General features: G+C 61.7%; 1 protein-coding gene across 1 annotated transcript; it reads right to left on the bottom strand.

The window, feature by feature from the left end:
* Positions 1–1,566: 1,566 nt before the first annotated feature.
* Positions 1,567–26,010, bottom strand: apex1 (APEX nuclease (multifunctional DNA repair enzyme) 1). The gene is made up of 4 exons (XM_072269973.1): positions 25,833–26,010; positions 9,271–9,461; positions 6,676–6,868; positions 1,567–2,845 (listed from the first exon to the last, which is right to left on the bottom strand). Exons 1-4 carry the CDS (start codon positions 25,861–25,863, stop codon positions 2,331–2,333), a joined length of 930 nt encoding a protein of 309 aa, XP_072126074.1. The 5' UTR covers positions 25,864–26,010; the 3' UTR covers positions 1,567–2,330.
* Between the last annotated feature and the right edge of the window lie 126 nt (positions 26,011–26,136).

Raw genomic sequence — 26,136 nt, 5'->3', positions numbered from 1 at the left:
TGGTGATAGAAGCAGATTGATCACAGACTAACCTACTCCAAGATCAATCTAACCCTCCATTTTACTTTCACCCATGTGCCCATGTAAAAGTTATAGATAGCGAATGAACCCACTGATTTCACCCCCCCCCCGAAACGTTTGTGGGACATGAGAGGGAACCAGGTCACCCAGTCATTAGGCATGTACTTTCTTTGTTGCCTTGATCTGTTACTCACGGGGAGGGAGTCAGAATGATTACCTCCATGACTGGGCGGTCCTGGCATTAGCCTCTGGCATTGGACGCACACCCTTCCAACACCCTACACAGACCTGAACGGGCTGCCTCCCACACCTCTGCACGTGAAAGTGGCTGGAGGAATTACCTGGGTGGTTTGTAATCGAGACGCACCCACATCTGAAAAATAGCGTCACAGGTAGACTGGGTGGTGCTGGAGGGGGGGGTTGGCATGATGGCCTTCGTCAGTCAGTACGGGAGTTGGGACGTCATGGTGCGATTGTACAAGACACTGGCTAGGTCACACTTGAGTATTACCTTCAGTTTCGGGCTCCCTGCTATAAGGAGGATGTCATTAAACCGGATGAGTGACAAAAGGTTTATGAGGACATTGCCAGGGCTTGAGAACCTGAGTTATAGGGAGATTAGGAATCCATATAGGCTTATGACAGGTATAGACAGCATGAACACAGATTCTTTTCCCCCAGGGTTGAGGAGATCAAGAACTAGACAGCACAGGTTTAGGATGGGCAGAGAAAGATTTAATAGGAACCTGAAGGGCAACTTTCCTTTTACACAAAGGGTGGTATTTACGTGGAATGTGCAGCCAGAAGAAGTGGTTGAGGCAGGTACATTAACAACATTTAAAGATAGGAAAGGTTGACAGCCAGGGTTCCACAGTCCCCTTGCTTAATGGTATTGGTCATGACATAAAAATAGTTGGGAACCCCTGGTTTAGAGGTACAGTATATGGGCTACATGAGAACAGACAGGCCTGTTACCGCTCTGCATGAACGTAGTCCTCGCCAACCTTTGCTGGACGGTTCTGGACGTTGCTCTGCGGCTGGGGGGGGGGGGGGGCAAGGGTAACATTTAAAATCGATCAGCATGCTGTCGGAGCAGTGCTGCCAGGATAATCAAGGACACGACCCACCCAGCCAACACATTTTTCGTCCCTCTTCCCTCCGGGAGAAGGCTCAGGAGCTTGAAGACTCGTACGGCCAGATTTGTAAACAACTTCTTTCCAACTGCGATAAGACTGCTGAACGGATCCTGACCCGGATCTGGGCCGTACCCTCCAAATATCCGGACCTGCCTCTCGGTTTTTTTGCACTACCTTACTTTCCCTTTTCTATTTATGATTTATAATTTAAATTTTTAATATTTACTATTGATTTGTACTCAAGGAAGCACAAAGTGTAGAATCAAATATCGCTGTGATGATTGTACGCTCTAGTATCAATTGTTTGGCGACAATAAAGTAAAATGCTTAAAACCGTCAGTATTTGCAGAGGGAGAAACAACAAATAGTTTCCTTTCCATTCACACACATATACACGAGGAGGTAGATGTTTCTAAAAATTGGTCTGTTTTATTAATGTGATTCTGTCCCAAACACATTTCAAGCAAAAGCACCACTGGAACAGCATCTGGTGCTGCGATACATGAGAGTAGAGGGGACATCTCCACTTAAGCCAGGACCTTGCTCTCCCAGACAGCCTCCCTGGACCACAGCCGCACAAATGCAGCTCCTGTAAAACTACGTTTAAAAAAAAACAGCCGGCATGTTGCTTAAAAGAGGTGGAGAGATCAACCCGATAAGGAGGAATCGGTGACGACAGGAAACTTGTCCAGACACAGGGACCTCAATTTCAAACTATTCCCTGAGGTAAATCGTACCCCAACCTCACGCCCCAACTGAACCCCGGGTAAACTGTACCCCAAGGGGCCTGATGCATACCTTGGTAAAGCCACTGCTGAACTGGGCAAGATTCTCTTGACCACCTCCTTTCAACAATATGAGGTCTCCCAGCTCTGGGGATTGAACGGGAGTGATGGGGAAGGGTTGCTGGGTGATGGAGGGGTCTCACAGGGTGACTGAACACTGGACAACCCCCCCGGCACCCGAGGGGAGGGGTGATGGATGGATGGGGTCTGTCTCAGTGTGACAGGGAGGGTGGCGAGGGTCTTGGAGATCCATCAGCAGGACAGGGGTCTCGGGATAATGGGAAGTTGGTGGCACAGGCCGCTAGGGTCTCAAGGTAACGGGAGGTTGACTTGGACAGACTGGGGTCTCACAGGGCCATCAGCAGGGCGAGGCGAGGTTGGCGGGGTCTCAGAAGGCCATCAACAGGGTGATGGGACAATGGTCAGACCCCAGCGCCTTGGAGCGGATCTTGCTGTCGCACAGCTGGGGGAGCAGAGCCTGGGACAGCAGGAAGTAATCCAGCCGCCAGCCCACGTTCTTGGCCCGGCAGTTGCCCATGAAGGTCCAGAAGGTGTAGGCATAAGGAACATCGGGGTTGAGGTGCCGGAAGGTGTCCACGAAGCCCTCGGACAGCAGGGTGCTGAAGCCATCCCTCTCTTCCTGGGTGAAGCCAGCCGACTTCTTGTTGGTCTTGGGGTTCTTGAGGTCAATCTCCTGGTGGGCGACGTTGAGGTCCCCGCAGACAATCAATGGCTTCTTGCCCTCCAGCCCCTTGAGGTAGGCGAGGAAGTCCTTGTCCCACGTCTTGCGGTAATCCAACCGCACCAGCCCCCGGCCAGAGTTTGGCACGTAGACTGTGACCAGGAAGCACTTGTTGAACTCTGCGGTGATGACCCGGCCTTCCTCGTCGTGCTCCTCGACTCCTAGCAACCGGGCAAAAAGGCACAAGGTGATTGGCTCACAAGCACCATTAGCACGGCAAGGACTGGCTCCCATGGACTATGACAATGTTACTATGGCAATACTTGGGACTGGGTGTACAGGGCAGCATAGGGTCGAAATGAAGATGGGACTAAACCCCATGACCCTGGTTCAATTCCAATCTCCGTCAAGTGTTTCTGCACATGCGAGACAGAGTGGGAGTGTGTGAGGGAGCGGGGGGGGAACGGGACGGGCGAGGAGGGCAGGGGGGGAACGGGACGGGCGAGGAGGGCAGGGGGGGACGGGGAAGGGACGGGCGAGGAGGCGAAGGGTGTGAGGAGAATGACGAGAATGTGGACGTGTATTTAACAGCATTTACCGAGGGATCTTGATCAGCTGGGTAAGTGTGCAGAGGAAAGGCAAATATAGTTTAACATTCGGGGGTGAGTTCGCAAATAGGATTCATAATTGCTCAGTCGTAGGAAGTAGAGGGTTGTTTCTTAGACTGGAGTCCTGCATCAAGTGAAGTTGCACAGGGGCCAGTGCTGGGACTTTTGTTGTCTATAATCCATTTCAATGATTGGGGTGTGAATGTACAGGGCATGGTTAGTAGTAACAAAGAAAGGAATATCTGGACATGCTGGAAATCCAAATGCTGGAGGAACTCAGCAGGCCAGGCAACATCAAAACAGTGCACAGTCAACGTTTCGGGACAAATCCTTTTACCAGGATGAGAAAAAAAAAAGATGAGAAGTCAGAGTAAGAAGATGGAGGAGGTGAGGAAGAAGTACAAGGTGGTAGGTGATAGGTGAAATCGGGAGAGAGGGAGGGGGTGAAGTAAAGACCTGGGAAGTTGATTGGTGAAAGAGATACAGGGCTGGAGAAGGGGGAACCTGATAGGAGAGGGTAGAATACCATGGAAGAAGAGGAGGGAGGTGATGGGCAGGGAAGGCGATAAGGTGAAAGGGAACGGGAATGAGGGAATAGTGACTGGAAGTTCAAGAATTCAAAGTTCATGCCATCAGGTTGGAGGCTACTCAGATGGAAAACAAATTGTTGCTCCTCCAACCTGAGCATGGCCTCATCGCGGCAGTATGGGAGGCCGTGGACTGCCAGGTCAGAGAATAGTGGGCCGGATGCGGAGGCTGGTGGAGTGGTAGGTGAGGACAAGAGGAACCCTATACCTAGTGGGTTGGCGGGAGGATGGGGTGAGGGCAGATGTGCGTGAAACGGAAGAGATGTGAGGGAGGACAGCATTGACGGTGGAGGAAGGAAAGTCCCTTTCTTTGAAAGAGGAGGACATCTCATTAGTTCTGGCACGGAAAGCCTCATCCTGAAAGTAGATGCGCTGGAGACAAGGGGAACTGAGAGAAGGAGATGGCACTTTTACCAGTGACAGCGGGGGGAACAGGTATAGTCCAGGTAGCTGTGAGAATCATTGGGAAGGTCTGCTATTTGAAGACTGGGGAAAAACGTTTGATGATTAGTACCAAGTTTACAGATGACACTATTGTATTATAGACAGTGAGTAGAAGGTTATGAAACTTGACAGGGGTATCTTTTCAGCAGGTTATGTGGTTGGTCGTATGAACAGCCAGTGCACATCACAAGCCCTGGTTATGCAACCACTGACGCCAGACAATCTCTGAAGAGTATTGATTATGGCTGGAGACAGCCATCTTGTGAAGACACTGCCCAGAAGGCGGCCAAGCTGCTTCTGTAGAAACATTTGCCAAGAACAATCGTGGTTATGGAAAGACCACGATCGCCCACGTCAAACAACAGGGCAACACTAATGATGATGATGTCGACTGAGGATTGGCAAATGGCTTTCAATCCAAGTAAGGGTGAGGCGTTGCACTTTGGGAGGTCAAGCCAGAGTAGGACATTCAGCGTGGACGGTGGGACCCTGGAGAACGTTAGGGGACTGAGGGGCCTCGGAGTGCAAATGCATCGCTCCCTGAACGAGTGGTGAAGAAGGTATTTGTCACGCTGGCTTTCAGCACTCAGAGCACCAAGAACAAGAGTTTGCACGCCATTTTGTAGTTGCACCAGAATTTGGTGAACCCATAATCAAGGTATTGTGTACAGTTTGGTCTTGCTACAGGGTAGATATTATCAAACTAGAAATAGTACAGGAAAGATTTACCAGGATGGTGTCTGGACTTGAGGGGCCTGAGTTACAAGGAGAGGTTACACAGACCTGGACTTTATCCCTGGAATGCAGGAGATCGAGGGGAGACCTGATAGGGCATACAAGGTCACGATGGGCACAGACAGGGTGAAAGTGCACAGTCTTCTTCCCAGGAAGGGGATGCTAAAAACAACAGGGCAAAGGTTTAAGGTCAGAGGTGAGAGATTTAAAAGGGACATCAGGGGCAGGTTTTCCCACAGAGAAGGTGGTGCACAATTGAACCGGGCTGCCAGAAATATTGGTTGAGTCGGACACACTGGTAACATTTGTAAACCATCCAGATAGGTCTGTGGATAGGAGAGGTTTAGAGGGTCAGGGGCCAAGCATGGCCAGGTGAGAGTAGCTCGCTGTGCAGCATAGTCAGACAAGGACTGGCTGGGTCGTTCTGTGTGACTCTGTGACTGAGGGTGAGGTGTTGCATTTTGGGAAGACGAACCAGGATAGGACTTTCATAGTGAATGGTTGTCCCGGGGGAACTTGTGGAACGGAGGCATCCAGGAGTACAAATACACATTTCTCCGAAAGAGGAGTCACTGGTAGCGAAGAATGTGTCTGGCACGTTCAGTCAGGACGTTGAGGTGGTTACGCTGCAGGTGTACAAGATGCGGGTGAGGCCGCACTTGGAATACTGTGTTCAGTTTTAGTCAGCCTGCTGCAGGTAAGATGCTATTCAGATGGAGAGAGTGCAGAGGGAGGTTTATGAGGACATTGCCGGGATTTGAGAATCTGAGTTGTAGAAACAGGTTGGGACTTTATTCCTAAGACTGATGGGTGACCTTGGAGAGATGTATAAAACCATCAGAGGCACAGACAAGGTGAATGCACACGTCTTTTTCCCCACGGTTGAGGAATCAGGGGAGGGGGAGAGGGGAGGGGGGAGGGAGAGGGGAGGGGGGAGAGGGGAGGGGGGAGGGGGGAGAGGGGAGGGGGGAGAGGGGAGGGGGGAGAGGGGAGGGGGGAGGGGGGAGGGGGAGAGGAGGGGAGGGGAGGGGGAGAGGGGAGGGGGAGAGGGGGGAGGGGGAGAGAGGGGGAGGGGGAGAGAGGGGGGAGGGGGAGAGGAGGGGAGGGGGAGAGAGGGGAAGGGGGGGAGGGGGAGGGGAAGGGGGGAGGGGGAGGGGAAGGGGGGGAGGGGGAGGGGAAGGGGGGAGGGGGAGGGGAAGGGGGGGAGGGGGAGGGGAAGGGGGGGAGGGGGAGGGGAAGGGGGGGAGGGGGAGGGGAAGGGGGGGAGAGGGAGAGGGGGAGGGGAGAGGGGGAGGGGAGAGGGAGAGGGGAGAGGGAGAGGGGGGAGGGGGAGAGGGGGAAGGGAGGAGGGGGAAGGGGGAGGGGGGAGGGGGGAGGGGGAGGGGGAGGGGGAGGGGGGAGGGGGGAAGGGGGGAGGGGAAGGGGGGAGGGGGGAGGGGGGAGGGGAAGGGGAAGGGGAAGGGGAAGGGGAAGGGGAAGGGGAAGGGGAGAGGGGAGAGGGGAGAGGGGAGAGGGGAGAGGGGAGAGGGGAGAGGGGAGAGGGGAGAGGGGAAGGGGAGAGGGGAGAGGGGAGAGGGGAGAGGGGAGAGGGGAGAGGGGAGAGGGGAAGGGAGGGGGACAGGGGGAGGGGGCAGACAAAGGTTCACAGTGACATCGAGAGAGCAGAGGGATACTCACCGATTCCGAAGGTGACGTTGAGTGGCTTGGTTTTGCAGAGCATCGCCACACCGCTGTAGCCATCCTTGGTCCGGCAGGAGGCCCAGTACTGGTGGGGGTAGTCGGCCAGGCCCTTCACCTCCTCAGGCACCTGCTTCTCAGAGCACTTGGTTTCCTGGAGACACAGGACGTCCGGATTCTCGGAGCAGACCCACTGCGAGGGGTTGAAATGGGGACACTGAGAGCAGATCCGAGTGTGCGAGCGTAATGCCTGACAGTGCCGGAGATTAGCGTTCAAATCCCACCGCCGTCGGTAGGTCATTTCCCCCACGACCGTGTGGGGGCTCCACCCACATCCCAAACATGTGCGGGTTCGAGTTTGAGAGCTAGGGTGTGGCGACAGTTGTGGGCTGACCCAACACTTCCTCAGACCGCATTGTTCACTGTAAAACTTCGACGTTCACGCAACAAATAAAACCAGTCTCTTCATCTTTTACACCCCCACCGTAGAGCCGCCTCGGGCACCGCCTTCGACGCCAGCCCTCCCCAGCTGCGGCAGATTATAGGCAATAGGTGCAGGAGTAGGCCATTCGGCCCTTCTAGCCAGCACCGCCACTCACTGTGATCATGGCTGATCATCCACAATCAGTATCCAGTCCCTGCCTTCTCCCCATAATCTTTGGTTCCGCTATCTTTAAGAGCTCTATCCATCTCTTTCTTGAAAGCATCCAGAGACTTGGCCTCCACTGCCTTCTGGGGCAGAGCATTTCATATATCCACCACCCTCTGGGTGAAAAAGTTTTTCCTCAACTCCGTTCTAAATGGCCTACCCCTTATTCTTAATCTGTGGCCTCTGGTTCTGGACTCCCCCATCAGCGAGAACATGCTTCCTGCCTCCAATGTGTCCAACCCCTTAATAATCTTATGTGTTTCAATCAGATCCCCTCTCATCCTTCTAAATTCCAGTGTATACAAGCCCATTCGCTCCAAACTTTCAACATATGACAGTCCCGCCATCCAGGGAATTAACCCAGTGAACCTACGCTGCACTCCCTCAATAGCAAGAATGTCCTTCCTCAAATTTCACACTGCCACCCAGATTCTGTTGTTGAAGAAGTAGAAAGGACAAGCTGGGGGAGCTGCAGGCTGGGCAGCCTGATATCAGTAGCTGGGAAGCGGCTGAAGGGAATTCTTGGGTAGACACGAGTCTGATTAGGAGTCAGCGTGGTTTGGTGTGTGGGAAGTCGTGCTGGACGACCCTTATTCAGAAGGGGTGAGCAGACGCAGGTAAAACAAAATGGACGCCGTCCAGTTGGACTTTAGCAAGTCCTGTGACCAGGTAGGCTGGTCTGGAAGGCCAGGTTCCATGGAGAGCGAGTTAAAGGTGGATTCAGAAAAGGTTCGGAGGCAGGAAGCAGAGGGTGGTGATGAATGGCATGCTGCAGGAGTTGACGTTGGGACCCTTACTATCTGTTACTTATGTCAATGTTTTAGATGTGAGTGGCTAAGGTTCGGTCAGTAATTTTGTCCTCCAAGGGGACCACAACCTTGTCGTAGGGTTTGGAGGCTTGCGTGCCTCAGTGACCCGGAGAACTACGTTGGCTGGAGTCAGGGACTTGTGGTTTGGCTCCTGGTAGGGTCACCCATGCCAAACATGTCGAAGGGTAGAGGCCAAACTAAGAGCGGTCCACCGGTCCTCCAGGTTCAGAGGTTCAGCTCAGGGTTAACAGCCCTGACTGGTCAAACAAAAAATAGTTACAGAAGCAGCAAAGAGGAATCCTTCTACATCTGTGAGTAACAGTACCACACAGATGGAGGATCTTCTTTGTTGCCCTCAGTCCCAGCAGCCCAACAGGCTGAAAATAAACAGGTCAGTAATTTCGTGGATGACACGGATTTAGGGGTTGTTGTTAGTGAACGTTTATCCAGTTATGTTATATGGCTCAGAATGTTGGACAATATCTAGTAACATGAGGAAATGAATTGAAGCGGCAGAGATGTGGTTTTTGAGGAGGATGCAAAGAATATGGACGAAACGAATATCTAACGAGGATGTCATGAACAGAGCAAGCACAAAAAGAGAAATAATGTATGAGATCATGAAAAGGCAACGTAACTTCATTGGACATGTGATTAGGAAAGAGAAGTTAGAACGCACGGTAATTATGGGAAAGATTGAAGGGAAGAAAGCAAGAGGAAGATAAAGACAAATGATGATGGAGGCAGCAGCCAGAGAACTGGAAATGAATACCAATGAATTGATCCACTTGACCCGAAACAGGAGTGTGTGGGTCATGGCAGTCAAAGCTCAGACTGGGCACGGCACCTGATGATGACGATGTTAGTGAAGGTTATCGCAGATCACTGAGGGACCTTGATCAGTTGGGGAAGTGGGTTGAGGAATAGCAAATGGATTTCAGTACCATCAAGTAGGAGGTGATGCATTTTTGAAAGTGTCTTCATATCATTAACGGTAAGGCACTAGAGCACATAGTTCGTTGAAAATGCTGTCACGGGTGTAAAAGGCTTTCAGCCTTCGTCAGTCCATGCACTGAGTACAGGAAGCTCACCAGACCCCCGACCTCCAAGTTGTTATTAAGATCCACGTTCCCCTACCTCAAGGCTGTTCTTCTTGACCCAGGCCCGCAGCCCGTCGACGTTCCAGGAGCAGATCCTCAGGGTGCTGGGCTGGCCATCCTGGGTCAGCGATCGGTCCGGACTGTCTTCAAAGGTGCCATCAGCGGGGTCTGGGGCCAGGGCCTTGTCCTTGGTCTTGCCCGAACCTCGACCCTTCTTGGCAGGAGGTTCTGTGGAAGGTTCAGAGGTGTCAGAGGGGAAAATAATAACAGGGAGGACCAGGGGAGAGGGAGGGAGGGGGGAGGGGAATGGAGGTGGCGGAATGGAAAGTGAGGGGTGCTGAGGAGCAGAGAGTGGGGGAGAGTGGGGAGAGGGTAAGGGGGTGGAGGACTGTAAGTAGGGCAGGGAAAGGGAGGGTAAGTGGGGCGGGGAGGGAGAGTGGGGTGGGGGAGTGTAAGTGGGGCAGGGAAGGGGAGGGTAAGGGGGTAGGAGAGGGTAAGGGGGAGAGCAAGTGGGCAGGAAGGAGAGTGGGTAAGGGGGTGGGGGAGAGTGGGGAGACAGTAAGGGGGTGGGGTGAGTGTAAGTGGGGTGGGAGGGAGAGTGGAGAGACGGTAAGGGGGTGGGGAGAGGGTCAGTGGGTGGGGGAGAGTAAGTGGGGCGGGAGGGAGAGTGGGGAGACGGTAAGGGGGTGGGGTGAGTGTAAGTGGGGTGGGAGGGGGAGTGGGGAGACGGTAAGGGGGTGGGGAGAGGGTCAGTGGGTGGGGAAGAGTAAGTGGGGCGGGAGGGAGAGTGGGGAGATGGTAAGGGGGTGGGGTGAGTGTAAGTGGGGCGGGAGGGAGAGTGGGGAGAGGGTCAGTGGGTGGGGGAGGGTAACGGGGTGGGGGAGAGTAAATGGGGCGGGAGGGAGAGTGGAGAGACGGTAAGGGGGTGGGGAGAGGGTCAGTGGGTGGGGTGAGTGTAAGTGGGGCGGGAGGGAGAGTGGGGAGACAGTAAGGGGGTGGGGTGAGTGTAAGTGGGGTGGGAGGGAGAGTGGGGAGACGGTAAGGGGGTGGGGAGAGGATCAGTGGGTGGAGTGAGTGTAAGTGGGGCGGGAGGGAGAGTGGGGAGACGGTAAGGGGGTGGGGAGAGGGTCAGTGGGTGGGGTGAGTGTAAGGGGGTGAGGAGGGAGAGTGGGGAGACGGTAGGGGGTGGGGAGAGGGTCAGTGGGGCGGGAGGGAGAGTGGCGAGAGGGTCAGTGGGTGGGGAGACGGTAAGGGGGTGGGGTGAGTGTAAGTGGGGCGGGAGGGAGAGTGGGGAGATGGTAAGGGGGTGGGGAGAGGGTCAGTGGGTGGGGTGAGTGTAAGGGGGTGAGGAGGGAGAGTGGGGAGATGGTAGGGGGTGGGGAGAGGGTCAGTGGGGCGGGAGGGAGAGTGGCGAGAGGGTCAGTGGGTGGGGAGACGGTAAGGGGGTGGGGTGAGTGTAAGTGGGGCGGGAGGGAGAGTGGGGAGAGGGTAAGGGGGTGGGGTGAGTGGGGAGAGGGTAAGGGGGTGGGAGACGGTAGGGGGTGGGGTGAGTGTAAGTGGGGCGGGAGGGAGAGTGGGCAGACGGTAAGGGGGTGGGGAGAGGGTAAGGGGGTGGGGAGAGTGGGGAGACGGTAGGGGGTGGGGAGGGGGTAAGGGGGTGGGGAGAGGGTAAGGGGGTGGGGAGAGTGGGGAGACGGTAGGGGGTGGGGAGAGGGTCAGTGGGGCGGGAGGGAGAGTGGGGAGACGGTAGGGGGTGGGGAGAGGGTCAGTGGGGCGGGAGGGAGAGTGGGGAGACGGTAAGGGGGTGGGGAGAGGGTCAGTGGGTGGGGTGAGTGTAATAGGGGTGAGGAGGGAGAGTGGGGAGACGGTAGGGGGTGGGGTGAGTGTAAGTGGGGCGGGAGGGAGAGTGGGGAGACGGTAAGGGGTGGGGAGAGGGTCAGTGGGGCGGGAGGGAGAGTGGGGAGACGGTAAGGGGGTGGGGAGACGGTAAGGGGGTGGGGAGAGGGTCAGTGGGTGGGGTGAGTGTAATGGGGTGAGGAGGGAGAGTGGGGAGACGGTAGGGGGTGGGGTGAGTGTAAGTGGGGCGGGAGGGAGAGTGGGGAGACGGTAAGGGGGTGGGGAGAGGGTAAGGGGGTGGGTGAGTGTAAGTGGGGCGGGAGGGAGAGTGGGGAGAGGGTCAGTGGGTGGGGAGAGGGTAAGGGGGTGGGGTGAGTGGGGAGACGGTAAGGGGGTGGGGAGAGGGTAAGGGGGTGGGGAGACAGTAAGGGGGTGGGGAGAGGGTAAGGGGGTGGGGTGAGTGGGGAGTAAGGGTATGGGGGTGGGGTGAGTGTAAGTGGGGCGGGAGGGAGAGTGGGGAGAGGGTAAGGGGGTGGGGAGAGGGTAAGGGGGTGGGGTGAGTGGGGAGTAAGGGTATGGGGGTGGGGTGAGTGTAAGTGGGGCGGGAGGGAGAGTGGGGAGAGGGTAAGGGGGTGGGGAGAGGGTAAGGGGGCGGGGTGAGTGGGGAGTAAGGGTATGGGGGTGGGGTGAGTGTAAGTGGGGCGGGAGGGAGAGTGGGGAGAGGGTAAGGGGGTGGGGAGAGGGTAAGGGGGTGGGGTGAGTGGGGAGTAAGGGTATGGGGGTGGGGTGAGTGTAAGTGGGGCGGGAGGGAGAGTGGGGAGAGGGTAAGGGGGTGGGGAGAGGGTAAGGGGGTGGGGTGAGTGGGGAGTAAGGGTATGGGGGTGGGGTGAGTGTAAGTGGGGCGGGAGGGAGAGTGGGGAGAGGGTAAGGGGGTGGGGAGAGGGTAAGGGGGTGGGTGAGTGGGGAGTAAGGGTATGGGGGTGAGGTGAGTGTAAGTGGGGCGGGAGGGAGAGTGGGGAGAGGGTAAGGGGGTGGGGAGAGGGTAAGGGGGTGGGGTGAGTGGGGAGAGGGTAAGGGGGTGGGGTGAGGGTTAAGGGGGTGGGGAGAGGGTAAGGGGGTGGGGTGAGGGTAAGGGGGTGGGGAGAGGGTAAGGGGGTGGGGAGAGGGTAAGGGGGTGGGGTGAGGGTAAGGGGGTGGGGTGAGTGGGGAGAGAGTAAGGGGGTGGGGAGAGGGTAAGGGGGTGGGGTGAGGGTAAGGGGGTGGGGAGAGGGTAAGGGGGTGGGGTGAGGGTAAGGGGGTGGGGTGAGGGTAAGGGGGTGGGGAGAGGGTAAGGGGGTGGGGTGAGTGGGGAGAGGGTAAGGGGGTGGGGAGAGGGTAAGGGGTTGGGGAGAGGGTAAGGGGGTGGGGAGAGTGGGAGACGGTAGGGGGTGGGGAGAGGGTCAGTGGGGCGGGGGGGAGAGTGGGGAGACGGTAGGGGGTGGGGAGAGGGTCAGTGGGGCGGGAGGGAGAGTGGGGAGACGGTAAGGGGTGGGGAGACGGTAAGGGGGTGGGGAGAGGGTCAGTGGGTGGGGTGAGTGTAATGGGTGAGGAGGGAGAGTGGGGAGAGGGTAAGGGGGTAGGGAGAGGGTAAGGGGGTGGGGTGAGTGGGGAGTAAGGGTATGGGGGTGGGGTGAGTGTAAGTGGGGCGGGGAGGGAGAGTGGGGAGAGGGTAAGGGGGTGGGGAGAGGGTAAGGGGGTGGGGTGAGTGGGGAGTAAGGGTATGGGGGTGGGGTGAGTGTAAGTGGGGCGGGAGGGAGAGTGGGGAGAGGGTAAGGGGGTGGGGTGAGTGGGGAGTAAGGGTATGGGGGTGGGGTGAGTGTAAGTGGGGCGGGAGGGAGAGTGGGGAGAGGGTAAGGGGGTGGGGTGAGTGGGGAGTAAGGGTATGGGGGTGAGGTGAGTGTAAGTGGGGCGGGAGGGAGAGTGGGGAGAGGGTAAGGGGGTGGGGAGAGGGTAAGGGGGTGGGGTGAGTGGGGAGAGGGTAAGGGGGTGGGGTGAGTGGGAAGTAAGGGTATGGGGGTGAGGTGAGTGTAAGTGGGGCGGGAGGGAGAGTGGGGAGAGGGTAAGGGGGTGGGGAGAGGGTAAGGGGGTGGGGTGAGTGGGGAGTAAGGGTATGGGGGTGGGGTGAGTGTAAGTGGGGCGGGAGGGAGAGTGGGGAGAGGGTAAGGGGGTGGGAGAGGGTAAGGGGGTGGGGTGAGTGGGGAGTAAGGGTATGGGGGTGGGGTGAGTGTAAGTGGGGCGGGAGGGAGAGTGGGGAGAGGGTAAGGGGGTGGGGAGAGGGTAAGGGGGTGGGGTGAGTGGGGAGTAAGGGTATGGGGGTGGGGTGAGTGTAAGTGGGGCGGGAGGGAGAGTGGGGAGAGGGTAAGGGGGTGGGGAGAGGGTAAGGGGGTGGGGTGAGTGGGGAGTAAGGGTATGGGGGTGAGGTGAGTGTAAGTGGGGCGGGAGGGAGAGTGGGGAGAGGGTAAGGGGGTGGGGAGAGGGTAAGGGGGTGGGGTGAGTGGGGAGAGGGTAAGGGGGTGGGGTGAGTGGGGAGAGGGTAAGGGGGTGGGGTGAGGGTAAGGGGGTGGGGAGAGGGTAAGGGGGTGGGGTGAGTGGGGAGAGGGTAAGGGGGTGGGGTGAGGGTAAGGGGGTGGGGTGAGGGTAAGGGGGTGGGGAGAGGGTAACGGGGTGGGGTGAGGGTAAGTGGGGCGGGAGGGAGAGTGGGGAGAGGGTAAGGGGGTGGGGAGAGGGTAAGGGGGTGGGGTGAGTGGGGAGTAAGGGTATGGGGGTGGGGTGAGTGTAAGTGGGGCGGGAGGGAGAGTGGGGAGAGGGTAAGGGGGTGGGGAGAGGGTAAGGGGGTGGGGTGAGTGGGGAGTAAGGGTATGGGGGTGGGGTGAGTGTAAGTGGGGCGGGAGGGAGAGTGGGGAGAGGGTAAGGGGGTGGGGAGAGGGTAAGGGGGTGGGGTGAGTGGGGAGTAAGGGTATGGGGGTGGGTGAGTGTAAGTGGGGCGGGAGGGAGAGTGGGGAGACGGTAGGGGGTGGGGAGAGGGTCAGTGGGGCGGGAGGGAGAGTGGGGAGACGGTAAGGGGGTGGGGAGAGGGTCAGTGGGTGGGGTGAGTGTAATGGGGTGAGGAGGGAGAGTGGGGAGACGGTAGGGGGTGGGGTGAGTGTAAGTGGGGCGGGAGGGAGAGTGGGGAGACGGTAAGGGGTGGGGAGAGGGTCAGTGGGGCGGAGGGAGAGTGGGGAGACGGTAAGGGGGTGGGGAGACGGTAAGGGGGTGGGGAGAGGGTCAGTGGGTGGGGTGAGTGTAATGGGGTGAGGAGGGAGAGTGGGGAGACGGTAGGGGGTGGGGTGAGTGTAAGTGGGGCGGGAGGGAGAGTGGGGAGACGGTAAGGGGGTGGGGAGAGGGTAAGGGGGTGGGGTGAGTGTAAGTGGGGCGGGAGGGAGAGTGGGGAGAGGGTCAGTGGGTGGGGAGAGGGTAAGGGGGTGGGGTGAGTGGGGAGACGGTAAGGGGGTGGGGAGAGGGTAAGGGGGTGGGGAGACAGTAAGGGGGTGGGGAGAGGGTAAGGGGGTGGGGTGAGTGGGGAGTAAGGGTATGGGGGTGGGGTGAGTGTAAGTGGGGCGGGAGGGAGAGTGGGAGAGGGTAAGGGGGTGGGGAGAGGGTAAGGGGGTGGGGTGAGTGGGGAGTAAGGGTATGGGGGTGGGGTGAGTGTAAGTGGGGCGGGAGGGAGAGTGGGGAGAGGGTAAGGGGGTGGGGGAGAGGGGTAAGGGGGCGGGGTGAGTGGGGAGTAAGGGTATGGGGGTGGGGTGAGTGTAAGTGGGGCGGGAGGGAGAGTGGGGAGAGGGTAAGGGGGTGGGGAGAGGGTAAGGGGGTGGGGTGAGTGGGGAGTAAGGGTATGGGGGTGGGGTGAGTGTAAGTGGGGCGGGAGGGAGAGTGGGGAGAGGGTAAGGGGGTGGGGAGAGGGTAAGGGGGTGGGGTGAGTGGGAAGTAAGGGTATGGGGGTGAGGTGAGTGTAAGTGGGGCGGGAGGGAGAGTGGGGAGAGGGGTAAGGGGGTGGGGAGAGGGTAAGGGGGTGGGGTGAGTGGGGAGTAAGGGTATGGGGGTGGGGTGAGTGTAAGTGGGGCGGGAGGGAGAGTGGGGAGAGGGTAAGGGGGTAGGGAGAGGGTAAGGGGGTGGGGTGAGTGGGGAGTAAGGGTATGGGGGTGGGGTGAGTGTAAGTGGGGCGGGAGGGAGAGTGGGGAGAGGGTAAGGGGGTGGGGAGAGGGTAAGGGGGTGGGGTGAGTGGGGAGTAAGGGTATGGGGGTGGGGTGAGTGTAAGTGGGGCGGGAGGGAGAGTGGGGAGAGGGGTAAGGGGGTGGGGAGAGGGTAAGGGGGTGGGGTGAGTGGGGAGTAAGGGTATGGGGGTGAGGTGAGTGTAAGTGGGGCGGGAGGGAGAGTGGGGAGAGGGTAAGGGGGTGGGGAGAGGGTAAGGGGGTGGGGTGAGTGGGGAGAGGGTAAGGGGGTGGGGTGAGTGGGAGAGGGTAAGGGGGTGGGGTGAGGGTAAGGGGGTGGGGAGAGGGTAAGGGGGTGGGGTGAGTGGGGAGAGGGTAAGGGGGTGGGGTGAGGGTAAGGGGGTGGGGTGAGGGTAAGGGGGTGGGGAGAGGGTAACGGGGTGGGGTGAGGGTAAGGGGGTGGGGTGAGGGTAAGGGGGTGGGGAGAGGGTAACGGGGTGGGGTGAGGGTAAGTGGGGCGGGAGGGAGAGTGGGGAGAGGGTAAGGGGGTGGGGAGAGGGTAAGGGGGTGGGGTGAGTGGGGAGTAAGGGTATGGGGGTGGGGTGAGTGTAAGTGGGGCCGGGAGGGAGAGTGGGGAGAGGGTAAGGGGTTGGGGAGAGGGTAAGGGGGTGGGGTGAGTGGGGAGTAAGGGTATGGGGGTGGGGTGAGTGTAAGTGGGGCGGGAGGGAGAGTGGGGAGAGGGTAAGGGGGTGGGGAGAGGGTAAGGGGGTGGGGTGAGTGGGGAGTAAGGGTATGGGGGTGGGGTGAGTGTAAGTGGGGCGGGAGGGAGAGTGGGGAGAGGGTAAGGGGGTGGGGAGAGGGTAAGGGGGTGGGTGAGTGGGGAGTAAGGGTATGGGGGTGAGGTGAGTGTAAGTGGGGCGGGAGGGAGAGTGGGGAGAGGGTAAGGGGGTGGGGAGAGGGTAAGGGGGTGGGGTGAGTGGGGAGAGGGTAAGGGGGTGGGGTGAGGGTAAGGGGGTGGGGAGAGGGTAAGGGGGTGGGGTGAGGGTAAGGGGGTGGGGAGAGGGTAAGGGGGTGGGGAGAGGGTAAGGGGGTGGGGTGAGGGTAAGGGGGTGGGGTGAGTGGGGAGAGAGTAAGGGGGTGGGGAGAGGGTAAGGGGGTGGGGTGAGGGTAAGGGGGTGGGGAGAGGGTAAGGGGGTGGGGTGAGGGTAAGGGGGTGGGGTGAGGGTAAGGGGGTGGGGAGAGGGTAAGGGGGTGGGGTGAGTGGGGAGAGGGTAAGGGGGTGGGGAGAGGGTAAGGGGTTGGGGAGAGGGTAAGGGGGTGGGGAGAGTGGGGAGACGGTAGGGGGTGGGGAGAGGGTCAGTGGGGCGGGGGGGAGAGTGGGGAGACGGTAGGGGGTGGGGAGAGGGTCAGTGGGGCGGGAGGGAGAGTGGGGAGACGGTAAGGGGGTGGGGAGACGGTAAGGGGGTGGGGAGAGGGTCAGTGGGTGGGGTGAGTGTAATGGGGTGAGGAGGGAGAGTGGGGAGAGGGTAAGGGGGTAGGGAGAGGGTAAGGGGGTGGGGTGAGTGGGGAGTAAGGGTATGGGGGTGGGGTGAGTGTAAGTGGGGCGGGAGGGAGAGTGGGGAGAGGGTAAGGGGGTGGGGAGAGGGTAAGGGGGTGGGGTGAGTGGGGAGTAAGGGTATGGGGGTGGGGTGAGTGTAAGTGGGGCGGGAGGGAGAGTGGGGAGAGGGTAAGGGGGTGGGGTGAGTGGGGAGTAAGGGTATGGGGGTGAGGTGAGTGTAAGTGGGGCGGGAGGGAGAGTGGGGAGAGGGTAAGGGGGTGGGGAGAGGGTAAGGGGGTGGGGTGAGTGGGGAGAGGGTAAGGGGGTGGGGTGAGTGGGAAGTAAGGGTATGGGGTGAGGTGAGTGTAAGTGGGGCGGGAGGGAGAGTGGGGAGAGGGTAAGGGGGTGGGGAGAGGGTAAGGGGGTGGGGTGAGTGGGGAGTAAGGGTATGGGGGTGGGGTGAGTGTAAGTGGGGCGGGAGGGAGAGTGGGGAGAGGGTAAGGGGGTGGGGAGAGGGTAAGGGGGTGGGGTGAGTGGGGAGTAAGGGTATGGGGGTGGGGTGAGTGTAAGTGGGGCGGGAGGGAGAGTGGGGAGAGGGTAAGGGGGTGGGGAGAGGGTAAGGGGGTGGGGTGAGTGGGGAGTAAGGGTATGGGGGTGGGGTGAGTGTAAGTGGGGCGGGAGGGAGAGTGGGGAGAGGGTAAGGGGGTGGGGAGAGGGTAAGGGGGTGGGGTGAGTGGGGAGTAAGGGTATGGGGGTGAGGTGAGTGTAAGTGGGGCGGGAGGGAGAGTGGGGAGAGGGTAAGGGGGTGGGGAGAGGGTAAGGGGGTGGGGTGAGTGGGGAGAGGGTAAGGGGGTGGGGTGAGTGGGGAGAGGGTAAGGGGGTGGGGGTGAGGGTAAGGGGGTGGGGAGAGGGTAAGGGGGTGGGGTGAGTGGGGAGAGGGTAAGGGGGTGGGGTGAGGGTAAGGGGGTGGGGTGAGGGTAAGGGGGTGGGGAGAGGGTAACGGGGTGGGGTGAGGGTAAGTGGGGCGGGAGGGAGAGTGGGGAGAGGGTAAGGGGGTGGGGAGAGGGTAAGGGGGTGGGGTGAGTGGGGAGTAAGGGTATGGGGGTGGGGTGAGTGTAAGTGGGGCGGGAGGGAGAGTGGGGAGAGGGTAAGGGGGTGGGGAGAGGGTAAGGGGGTGGGGTGAGTGGGGAGTAAGGGTATGGGGGTGGGGTGAGTGTAAGTGGGGCGGGAGGGAGAGTGGGGAGAGGGTAAGGGGGTGGGGAGAGGGTAAGGGGGTGGGGTGAGTGGGGAGTAAGGGTATGGGGGTGGGGTGAGTGTAAGTGGGGCGGGAGGGAGAGTGGGGAGAGGGTAAGGGGGTGGGGAGAGGGTAAGGGGGTGGGTGAGTGGGGAGTAAGGGTATGGGGGTGAGGTGAGTGTAAGTGGGGCGGGAGGGAGAGTGGGGAGAGGGTAAGGGGGTGGGGAGAGGGTAAGGGGGTGGGGTGAGTGGGGAGAGGGTAAGGGGGTGGGGTGAGTGGGAGAGGGTAAGGGGGTGGGGTGAGGGTAAGGGGGTGGGGAGAGGGTAAGGGGGTGGGGTGAGGGTAAGGGGGTGGGGAGAGGGTAAGGGGGTGGGGAGAGGGTAAGGGGGTGGGGTGAGGGTAAGGGGGTGGGGTGAGTGGGGAGAGAGTAAGGGGGTGGGGAGAGGGTAAGGGGGTGGGGTGAGGGTAAGGGGGTGGGGAGAGGGTAAGGGGGTGGGGTGAGGGTAAGGGGGTGGGGTGAGGGTAAGGGGGTGGGGAGAGGGTAAGGGGTTGGGAGAGGGTAAGGGGGTGGGGAGAGTGGGGAGACGGTAGGGGGTGGGGAGAGGGTGGGTGGGGCGGGGGGGAGAGTGGGGAGACGGTAGGGGGTGGGGAGAGGGTCAGTGGGGCGGGAGGGAGAGTGGGGAGACGGTAAGGGGGTGGGGAGACGGTAAGGGGGTGGGGAGAGGGTCAGTGGGTGGGGTGAGTGTAATGGGGTGAGGAGGGAGAGTGGGAGACGGTAGGGGGTGGGGTGAGTGTAAGTGGGGCGGGAGGGAGAGTGGGGAGACGGTAAGGGTGGGGAGAGGGTCAGTGGGGCGGGAGGGAGAGTGGGGAGACGGTAAGGGGGTGGAGAGACGGTAAGGGGGTGGGGAGAGGGTCAGTGGGTGGGGTGAGTGTAATGGGGTGAGGAGGGAGAGTGGGGAGACGGTAGGGGGTGCGGTGAGTGTAAGTGGGGCGGGAGGGAGAGTGGGGAGACGGTAAGGGGGTGGGGAGAGGGTAAGGGGGTGGGGTGAGTGTAAGTGGGGCGGGAGGGAGAGTGGGGAGAGGGTCAGTGGGTGGGGAGAGGGTAAGGGGGTGGGGTGAGTGGGGAGACGGTAAGGGGGTGGGGAGAGGGTAAGGGGGTGGGAGACAGTAAGGGGGTGGGGAGAGGGTAAGGGGGTGGGGTGAGTGGGGAGTAAGGGTATGGGGGTGGGGTGAGTGTAAGTGGGGCGGGAGGGAGAGTGGGGAGAGGGTAAGGGGGTGGGGAGAGGGTAAGGGGGTGGGGTGAGTGGGGAGTAAGGGTATGGGGGTGGGGTGAGTGTAAGTGGGGCGGGAGGGAGAGTGGGGAGAGGGTAAGGGGGTGGGGTGAGTGGGGAGTAAGGGTATGGGGGTGGGGTGAGTGTAAGTGGGGCGGGAGGGAGAGTGGGGAGAGGGTAAGGGGGTGGGGAGAGGGTAAGGGGGTGGGGTGAGTGGGAAGTAAGGGTATGGGGGTGAGGTGAGTGTAAGTGGGGCGGGAGGGAGAGTGGGGAGAGGGTAAGGGGGTGGGGAGAGGGTAAGGGGGTGGGGTGAGTGGGGAGTAAGGGTATGGGGGTGGGGTGAGTGTAAGTGGGGCGGGAGGGAGAGTGGGGAGAGGGTAAGGGGGTGGGGAGAGGGTAAGGGGGTGCGGTGAGTGGGGAGTAAGGGTATGGGGGTGGGGTGAGTGTAAGTGGGGCGGGAGGGAGAGTGGGGAGAGGGTAAGGGGGTGGGGAGAGGGTAAGGGGGTGGGGTGAGTGGGGATTAAGGGTATGGGGGTGGGGTGAGTGTAAGTGGGGCGGGAGGGAGAGTGGGGAGAGGGTAAGGGGGTGGGGAGAGGGTAAGGGGGTGGGGTGAGTGGGGAGTAAGGGTATGGGGGTGAGGTGAGTGTAAGTGGGGCGGGAGGGAGAGTGGGGAGAGGGTAAGGGGGTGGGGAGAGGGTAAGGGGGGTGGGGTGAGTGGGGAGAGGGTAAGGGGGTGGGGTGAGTGGGGAGAGGGTAAGGGGGTGGGGTGAGGGTAAGGGGGTGGGGAGAGGGTAAGGGGGTGGGGTGAGTGGGGAGAGGGTAAGGGGGTGGGGAGAGGGTAAGGGGGTGGGGTGAGTGGGGAGTAAGGGTATGGGGGTGGGGTGAGTGTAAGTGGGGCGGGAGGGAGAGTGGGGAGAGGGTAAGGGGGTGGGGAGAGGGTAAGGGGGTGGGGGTGAGTGGGGAGTAAGGGTATGGGGGTGGGGTGAGTGTAAGTGGGGCGGGAGGGAGAGTGGGGAGAGGGTAAGGGGGTGGGGAGAGGGTAAGGGGGTGGGGTGAGTGGGGAGTAAGGGTATGGGGGTGAGGTGAGTGTAAGTGGGGCGGGAGGGAGAGTGGGGAGAGGGTAAGGGGGGTGGGGAGAGGGTAAGGGGGTGGGGTGAGTGGGGAGAGGGTAAGGGGGTGGGGTGAGTGGGGAGAGGGTAAGGGGGTGGGGTGAGGGTAAGGGGGTGGGGAGAGGGTAAGGGGGTGGGGTGAGTGGGGAGAGGGTAAGGGGGTGGGGAGAGGGTAAGGGGGTGGGGTGAGTGGGGAGTAAGGGTATGGGGGTGGGGTGAGTGTAAGTGGGGCGGGAGGGAGAGTGGGGAGAGGGTAAGGGGGTGGGGAGAGGGTAAGGGGGTGGGGTGAGTGGGGAGTAAGGTATGGGGGTGGGGTGAGTGTAAGTGGGGCGGGAGGGAGAGTGGGGAGAGGGTAAGGGGGTGGGGAGAGGGTAAGGGGGTGGGGTGAGTGGGGAGTAAGGGTATGGGGGTGGGGTGAGTGTAAGTGGGGCGGGAGGGAGAGTGGGGAGAGGGTAAGGGGGTGGGGAGAGGGTAAGGGGGTGGGGTGAGTGGGGAGTAAGGGTATGGGGGTGAGGAGAGGGTAAGGGGGTGGGGTGAGTGGGAGAGGGTAAGGGGGTGGGGAGAGGGTAAGGGGGTGGGGTGAGTGGGGAGAGGGTAAGGGGGTGGGGAGAGGGTAAGGGGGTGGGGAGAGGGTAAGGGGGTGGGGTGAGTGGGGAGAGGGTAAGGGGGTGGGGAGAGGGTAAGGGGGTGGGGTGAGTGGGGAGAGGGTAAGGGGGTGGGGAGAGGGTAAGGGGGTGGGGAGAGTGGGGAGAGGGTAAGGGGGTGGGGAGAGGGTAAGGGGGTGGGGTGAGTGGGGAGTAAGGGTATGGGGGTGAGGTGAGTGTAAGTGGGGCGGGAGGGAGAGTGGGGAGAGGGTAAGGGGGTGGGGAGAGGGTAAGGGGGTGGGGTGAGTGGGGAGAGGGTAAGAGGGTGGGGTGAGTGGGGAGAGGGTAAGGGGGTGGGGAGAGGGTAAGGGGGTGGGGTGAGTGGGGAGTAAGGGTATGGGGGTGAGGTGAGTGTAAGTGGGGCGGGAGGGAGAGTGGGGAGAGGGTAAGGGGGTGGGGAGAGGGTAAGGGGGTGGGGTGAGTGGGGAGAGGGTAAGGGGGTGGGGTGAGGGTAAGGGGGTGGGGAGAGGGTAAGGGGGTGGGGTGAGTGGGGAGAGGGTAAGGGGGTGGGAGAGGGTAAGGGGGTGGGGTGAGGGTAAGGGGGTGGGGAGAGGGTAAGGGGGTGGGGTGAGTGGGGGAGAGAGTAAGGGGGTGGGGTGAGGGTAAGGGGGTGGGAGAGGGTAAGGGGGTGGGGTGAGGGTAAGGGGGTGGGTGAGGGTAAGGGGGTGGGGAGAGGGTAAGGGGGTGGGGTGAGTGGGGAGAGGGTAAGGGGGTGGGGAGAGGGTAAGGGGGTGGGGTGAGGGTAAGGGGGTGGGGAGAGGGTAAGGGGGTGGGGTGAGGGTAAGGGGGTGGGGAGAGGGTAAGGGGGTGGGGAGAGGGTAAGGGGGTGGGGTGAGTGGGGAGAGGGTAAGGGGGTGGGGTGAGGGTAAGGGGGTGGGGAGAGGGTCAGTGGGGCGGGAGGGAGAGTGGGGAGAGGGTAGGGGGTGGGGAGAGGGTAAGGGGTGGGGTGAGTGGGGAGAGGGTAAGGGGGTGGGGAGAGGGTAAGGGGGTGGGGAGAGGGTCAGTGGGGCGGGAGGGAGAGTGGGGAGAGGGTAGGGGGTGGGGAGAGGGTAAGGGGGTGGGGTGAGTGGGGAGAGGGTAAGGGGGTGGGGAGAGGGTAAGGGGGTGGGGAGAGGGTCAGTGGGGCGTGAGGGAGAGTGGGGAGAGGGTAGGGGGTGGGGAGAGGGTAAGGGGGTGGGGTGAGTGGGGAGAGGGTAAGGGGGTGGGGAGAGGGTAAGGGGGTGGGGTGAGTGGGGAGAGGGTAAGGGGGTGGGGAGAGGGTAAGGGGGTGGGGTGAGTGGGGAGAGGGTAAGGGGGTGGGGAGAGGGTAAGGGGGTGGGGAGAGGGTAAGGGGGTGGGGTGAGTGGGGAGAGGGTAAGGGGGTGGGGAGAGGGTAAGGGGGTGGGGTGAGGGTAAGGGGGTGGGGTGAGGGTAAGGGGGTGGGGAGAGGGTCAGTGGGGCGGGAGGGAGAGTGGGGAGAGGGTAGGGGGTGGGGAGAGGGTAAGGGGCTGGGGTGAGTGGGGAGAGGGTAAGGGGGTGGGGAGAGGGTAAGGGGCGGGGGTGAGTGGGGAGAGGGTAAGGGGGTGGGGAGAGGGTAAGGGGGTGGGGAGAGGGTAAGGGGCTGGGGTGAGTGGGGAGAGGGTAAGGGGGTGGGGAGAGGGTAAGGGGCTGGGGTGAGTGGGGAGAGGGTAAGGGGGTGGGGAGAGGGTAAGGGGGTGGGGTGAGTGTAAGTGGGCGGGAGGGAGAGTGGGGAGAGGGTAAGGGGGTGGGGTGAGTGGGGAGAGGGTAAGGGGGTGGGGAGAGGGTAAGGGGGTGGGGTGAGTGTAAGTGGGGCGGGAGGGAGAGTGGGGAGAGGGTAAGGGAGTGGGGAGAGGGTAAGGGGGTAGGGGAGAGGGTAAGGGGGTGGGGTGAGTGGGGAGTAAGGGTATGGGGGTGGGTGAGTGTAAGTGGGGCGGGAGGGAGAGTGGGGAGAGGGTAAGGGGGTGGGGAGAGGGTAAGGGGGTGGGGTGAGTGGGGAGTAAGGGTATGGGGGTGGGGAGAGTGTAAGTGGGGCGGGAGGAGAGTGGGGAGAGGGTAAGGGGGTGGGGAGAGGGTAAGGGGGTGGGGTGAGTGGGGAGTAAGGGTATGGGGGTGGGGTGAGTGTAAGTGGGGCGGGAGGGAGAGTGGGGAGAGGGTAAGGGGGTGGGGAGAGGGTAAGGGGGTGGGTGAGTGGGGAGTAAGGGTATGGGGGTGGGGTGAGTGTAAGTGGGGCGGGAGGGAGAGTGGGGAGAGGGTAAGGGGGTGGGGAGAGGGTAAGGGGGTGGGGTGAGTGGGGAGTAAGGGTATGGGGGTGGGGTGAGTGTAAGTGGGGCGGGAGGGAGAGTGGGGAGAGGGTAAGGGGGTGGGGAGAGGGTAAGGGGGTGGGGTGAGTGGGGAGTAAGGGTATGGGGGTGAGGAGAGGGTAAGGGGGTGGGGTGAGTGGGGAGAGGGTAAGGGGGTGGGGAGAGGGTAAGGGGGTGGGGTGAGTGGGGAGAGGGTAAGGGGGTGGGGAGAGGGTAAGGGGGTGGGGTGAGTGGGGAGAGGGTAAGGGGGTGGGGAGAGGGTAAGGGGGTGGGGTGAGTGGGGAGAGGGTAAGGGGGTGGGAGAGGGTAAGGGGGTGGGGAGAGTGGGGAGACGGTAAGGGGGTGGGGAGAGGGTAAGGGGGTGGGGTGAGGGTCAGTGGGAAGGGGAGGGTAACGGGGGTAGGGTAGGGGAGACGGTAAGGGGGTGGGGTGAGTGGGGAGAGGGTCAGTGGGTGGGGAGACGGTAAGGGGGTGGGGTGAGTGGGGAGAGGGTAAGGGGGTGGGGAGAGGGTAAGGGGGTGGGGAGAGGGTATGGGGGTGGGAAGAGTGGGGAGATGGTAAGGGGGTGGGGAGAGGGTAAGGGGGTGGGGTGAGTGGGGAGACGGTAAGGGGGTGGGGAGAGGGTAAGGGGGTGGGGAGAGGGTAAGGGGGTGGGGTGAGTGGGGAGACGGTAAGGGGGTGGGGAGAGGGTAAGGGGGTGGGGAGAGGGTAAGGGGGTGGGGAGAGGGTAAGGGGGTGGGGAGAGTGGGGAGAGGGTAAGGGGGTGGGGAGAGGGTAAGGGGGTGGGGAGAGGGTCAGTGGGAAGGGGAGGGTAACGGGGTAGGGTAGGGGAGACGGTAAGGGGGTAGGGAGAGGGTAAGGGGGTGGGGTGAGTGGGGAGAGGGTAAGGGGGTGGGGAGAGGGTAAGGGGGTGGGGAGAGGGTAAGGGGGTGGGGAGAGGGTCAGTGGGAAGGGAGGGTAACGGGGGTAGGGTAGGGAGACGGTAAGGGGGTGGGGAGAGGGTATGGGGGTGGGGAGAGGGTAAGGGGGTGGGGAGAGGGTATGGGGGTGGGAAGAGTGGGGAGACGGTAAGGGGTGGGGAGAGGGTAAGGGGGTGGGGAGAGGGTAAGGGGGTGGGGAGAGGGTATGGGGGTGGGAAGAGTGGGGAGACGGTAAGGGGGTGGGGAGAGGGTAAGGGGGTGGGAGAGGGTAAGGGGGTGGGGAGAGGGTATGGGGGTGGGAAGAGTGGGGAGACGGTAAGGGGGTGGGGAGAGGGTAAGGGGGTGGGGAGAGGGTAAGGGGTGGGGTGAGTGGGAGTAAGGGTATGGGGGTGGGGTGAGTGTAAGTGGGGCGGGAGGGAGAGTGGGGAGAGGGTAAGGGGGTGGGGTGAGTGGGGAGTAAGGGTATGGGGGTGGGGTGAGTGTAAGTGGGGCGGGAGGGAGAGTGGGAGAGGGTAAGGGGGTGGGGAGAGGGTAAGGGGGTGGGGTGAGTGGGGAGTAAGGGTATGGGGGTGGGGTGAGTGTAAGTGGGGCGGGAGGGAGAGTGGGGAGAGGGTAAGGGGGTGGGGAGAGGGTAAGGGGGTGGGGTGAGTGGGGAGTAAGGGTATGGGGGTGGGGTGAGTGTAAGTGGGGCGGGAGGGAGAGTGGGGAGGGGGTAAGGGGGTGGGGAGAGGGTAAGGGGGTGGGGTGAGTGGGGAGTAAGGGTATGGGGGTGGGGTGAGTGTAAGTGGGGCGGGAGGGAGAGTGGGGAGAGGGTAAGGGGGTGGGGAGAGGGTAAGGGGGTGGGGTGAGTGGGGAGAGGGTAAGGGGGTGGGGAGAGGGTAAGGGGGTGGGGAGAGGGTAAGGGGGTGGGGTGAGTGGGGAGAGGGTAAGGGGGTGGGGAGAGGGTAAGGGGGTGGGGAGAGGGTAAGGGGGTGGGGAGAGTGGGGAGTAAGGGTATGGGTGTGGGGTGAGTGTAAGTGGGGCGGGAGGGAGAGTGGGGGAGAGGGTAAGGGGGTGGGGTGAGTGGGGAGAGGGTAAGGGGTGGGGAGAGGGTAAGGGGGTGGGGTGAGTGGGGAGAGGGTAAGGGGGTGGGGAGAGGGTAAGGGGGTGGGGAGAGGGTAAGGGGGTGGGAAGAGTGGGGAGACGGTAAGGGGTGGGGAGAGGGTAAGGGGGTGGGGAGAGGGTAAGGGGGTGGGGAGAGTGGGGAGTAAGGGTATGGGGGTGGGGTGAGTGTAAGTGGGGCGGGAGGGAGAGTGGGGAGACGGTAAGGGGGTGGGGAGAGGGTAAGGGGGTGGGGTGAGTGGGGAGAGGGTAAGGGGGTGGGGAGAGGGTAAGGGGGTGGGGTGAGTGGGGAGAGGGTAAGGGGGTGGGGAGAGGGTAAGGGGGTGGGGAGAGTGGGGAGTAAGGGTATGGGGGTGAGGAGGGAGAGGCGGAGACCTGGGTTACGGGGAGTGGAATGTCCGGGGACTGTTCCCCACCCACCTGTCTCCGCCTCCTGCCGCCGTTTCGGCATCGTGCGACTGCGGGTGGTTCCGAGAAACCGGAGCAGGAGGCCGGGGATGCGGAACAGAACTGCAGCGGGGCCGCCGAGCGGAGACGGGGGATTCAGGTCGGGCCACGAGGTGCAGGCGGCTCGTCTCCCCCGACAGCGCCCCCACCATCGCCCTCCACCCGGTCCTCCCCCGACAGCGCCGCTCCTGGGGACCTCCGCCATTCCCGGTCCTCCGCTAACAGCGCCCCCACCCGGTCCTTCCCCGACTGCGCCCCCACTCTTCTGGTCCTCCGC

The sequence above is a fragment of the Mobula birostris genome, chromosome 10, assembly GCF_030028105.1.
Source record: "Mobula birostris isolate sMobBir1 chromosome 10, sMobBir1.hap1, whole genome shotgun sequence".
NCBI classification, from domain to species: domain Eukaryota; kingdom Metazoa; phylum Chordata; class Chondrichthyes; order Myliobatiformes; family Myliobatidae; genus Mobula; species Mobula birostris.
Note: the sequence above shows the minus strand (reverse complement) of the source record. Positions and strands in the feature narration are given on the sequence as shown.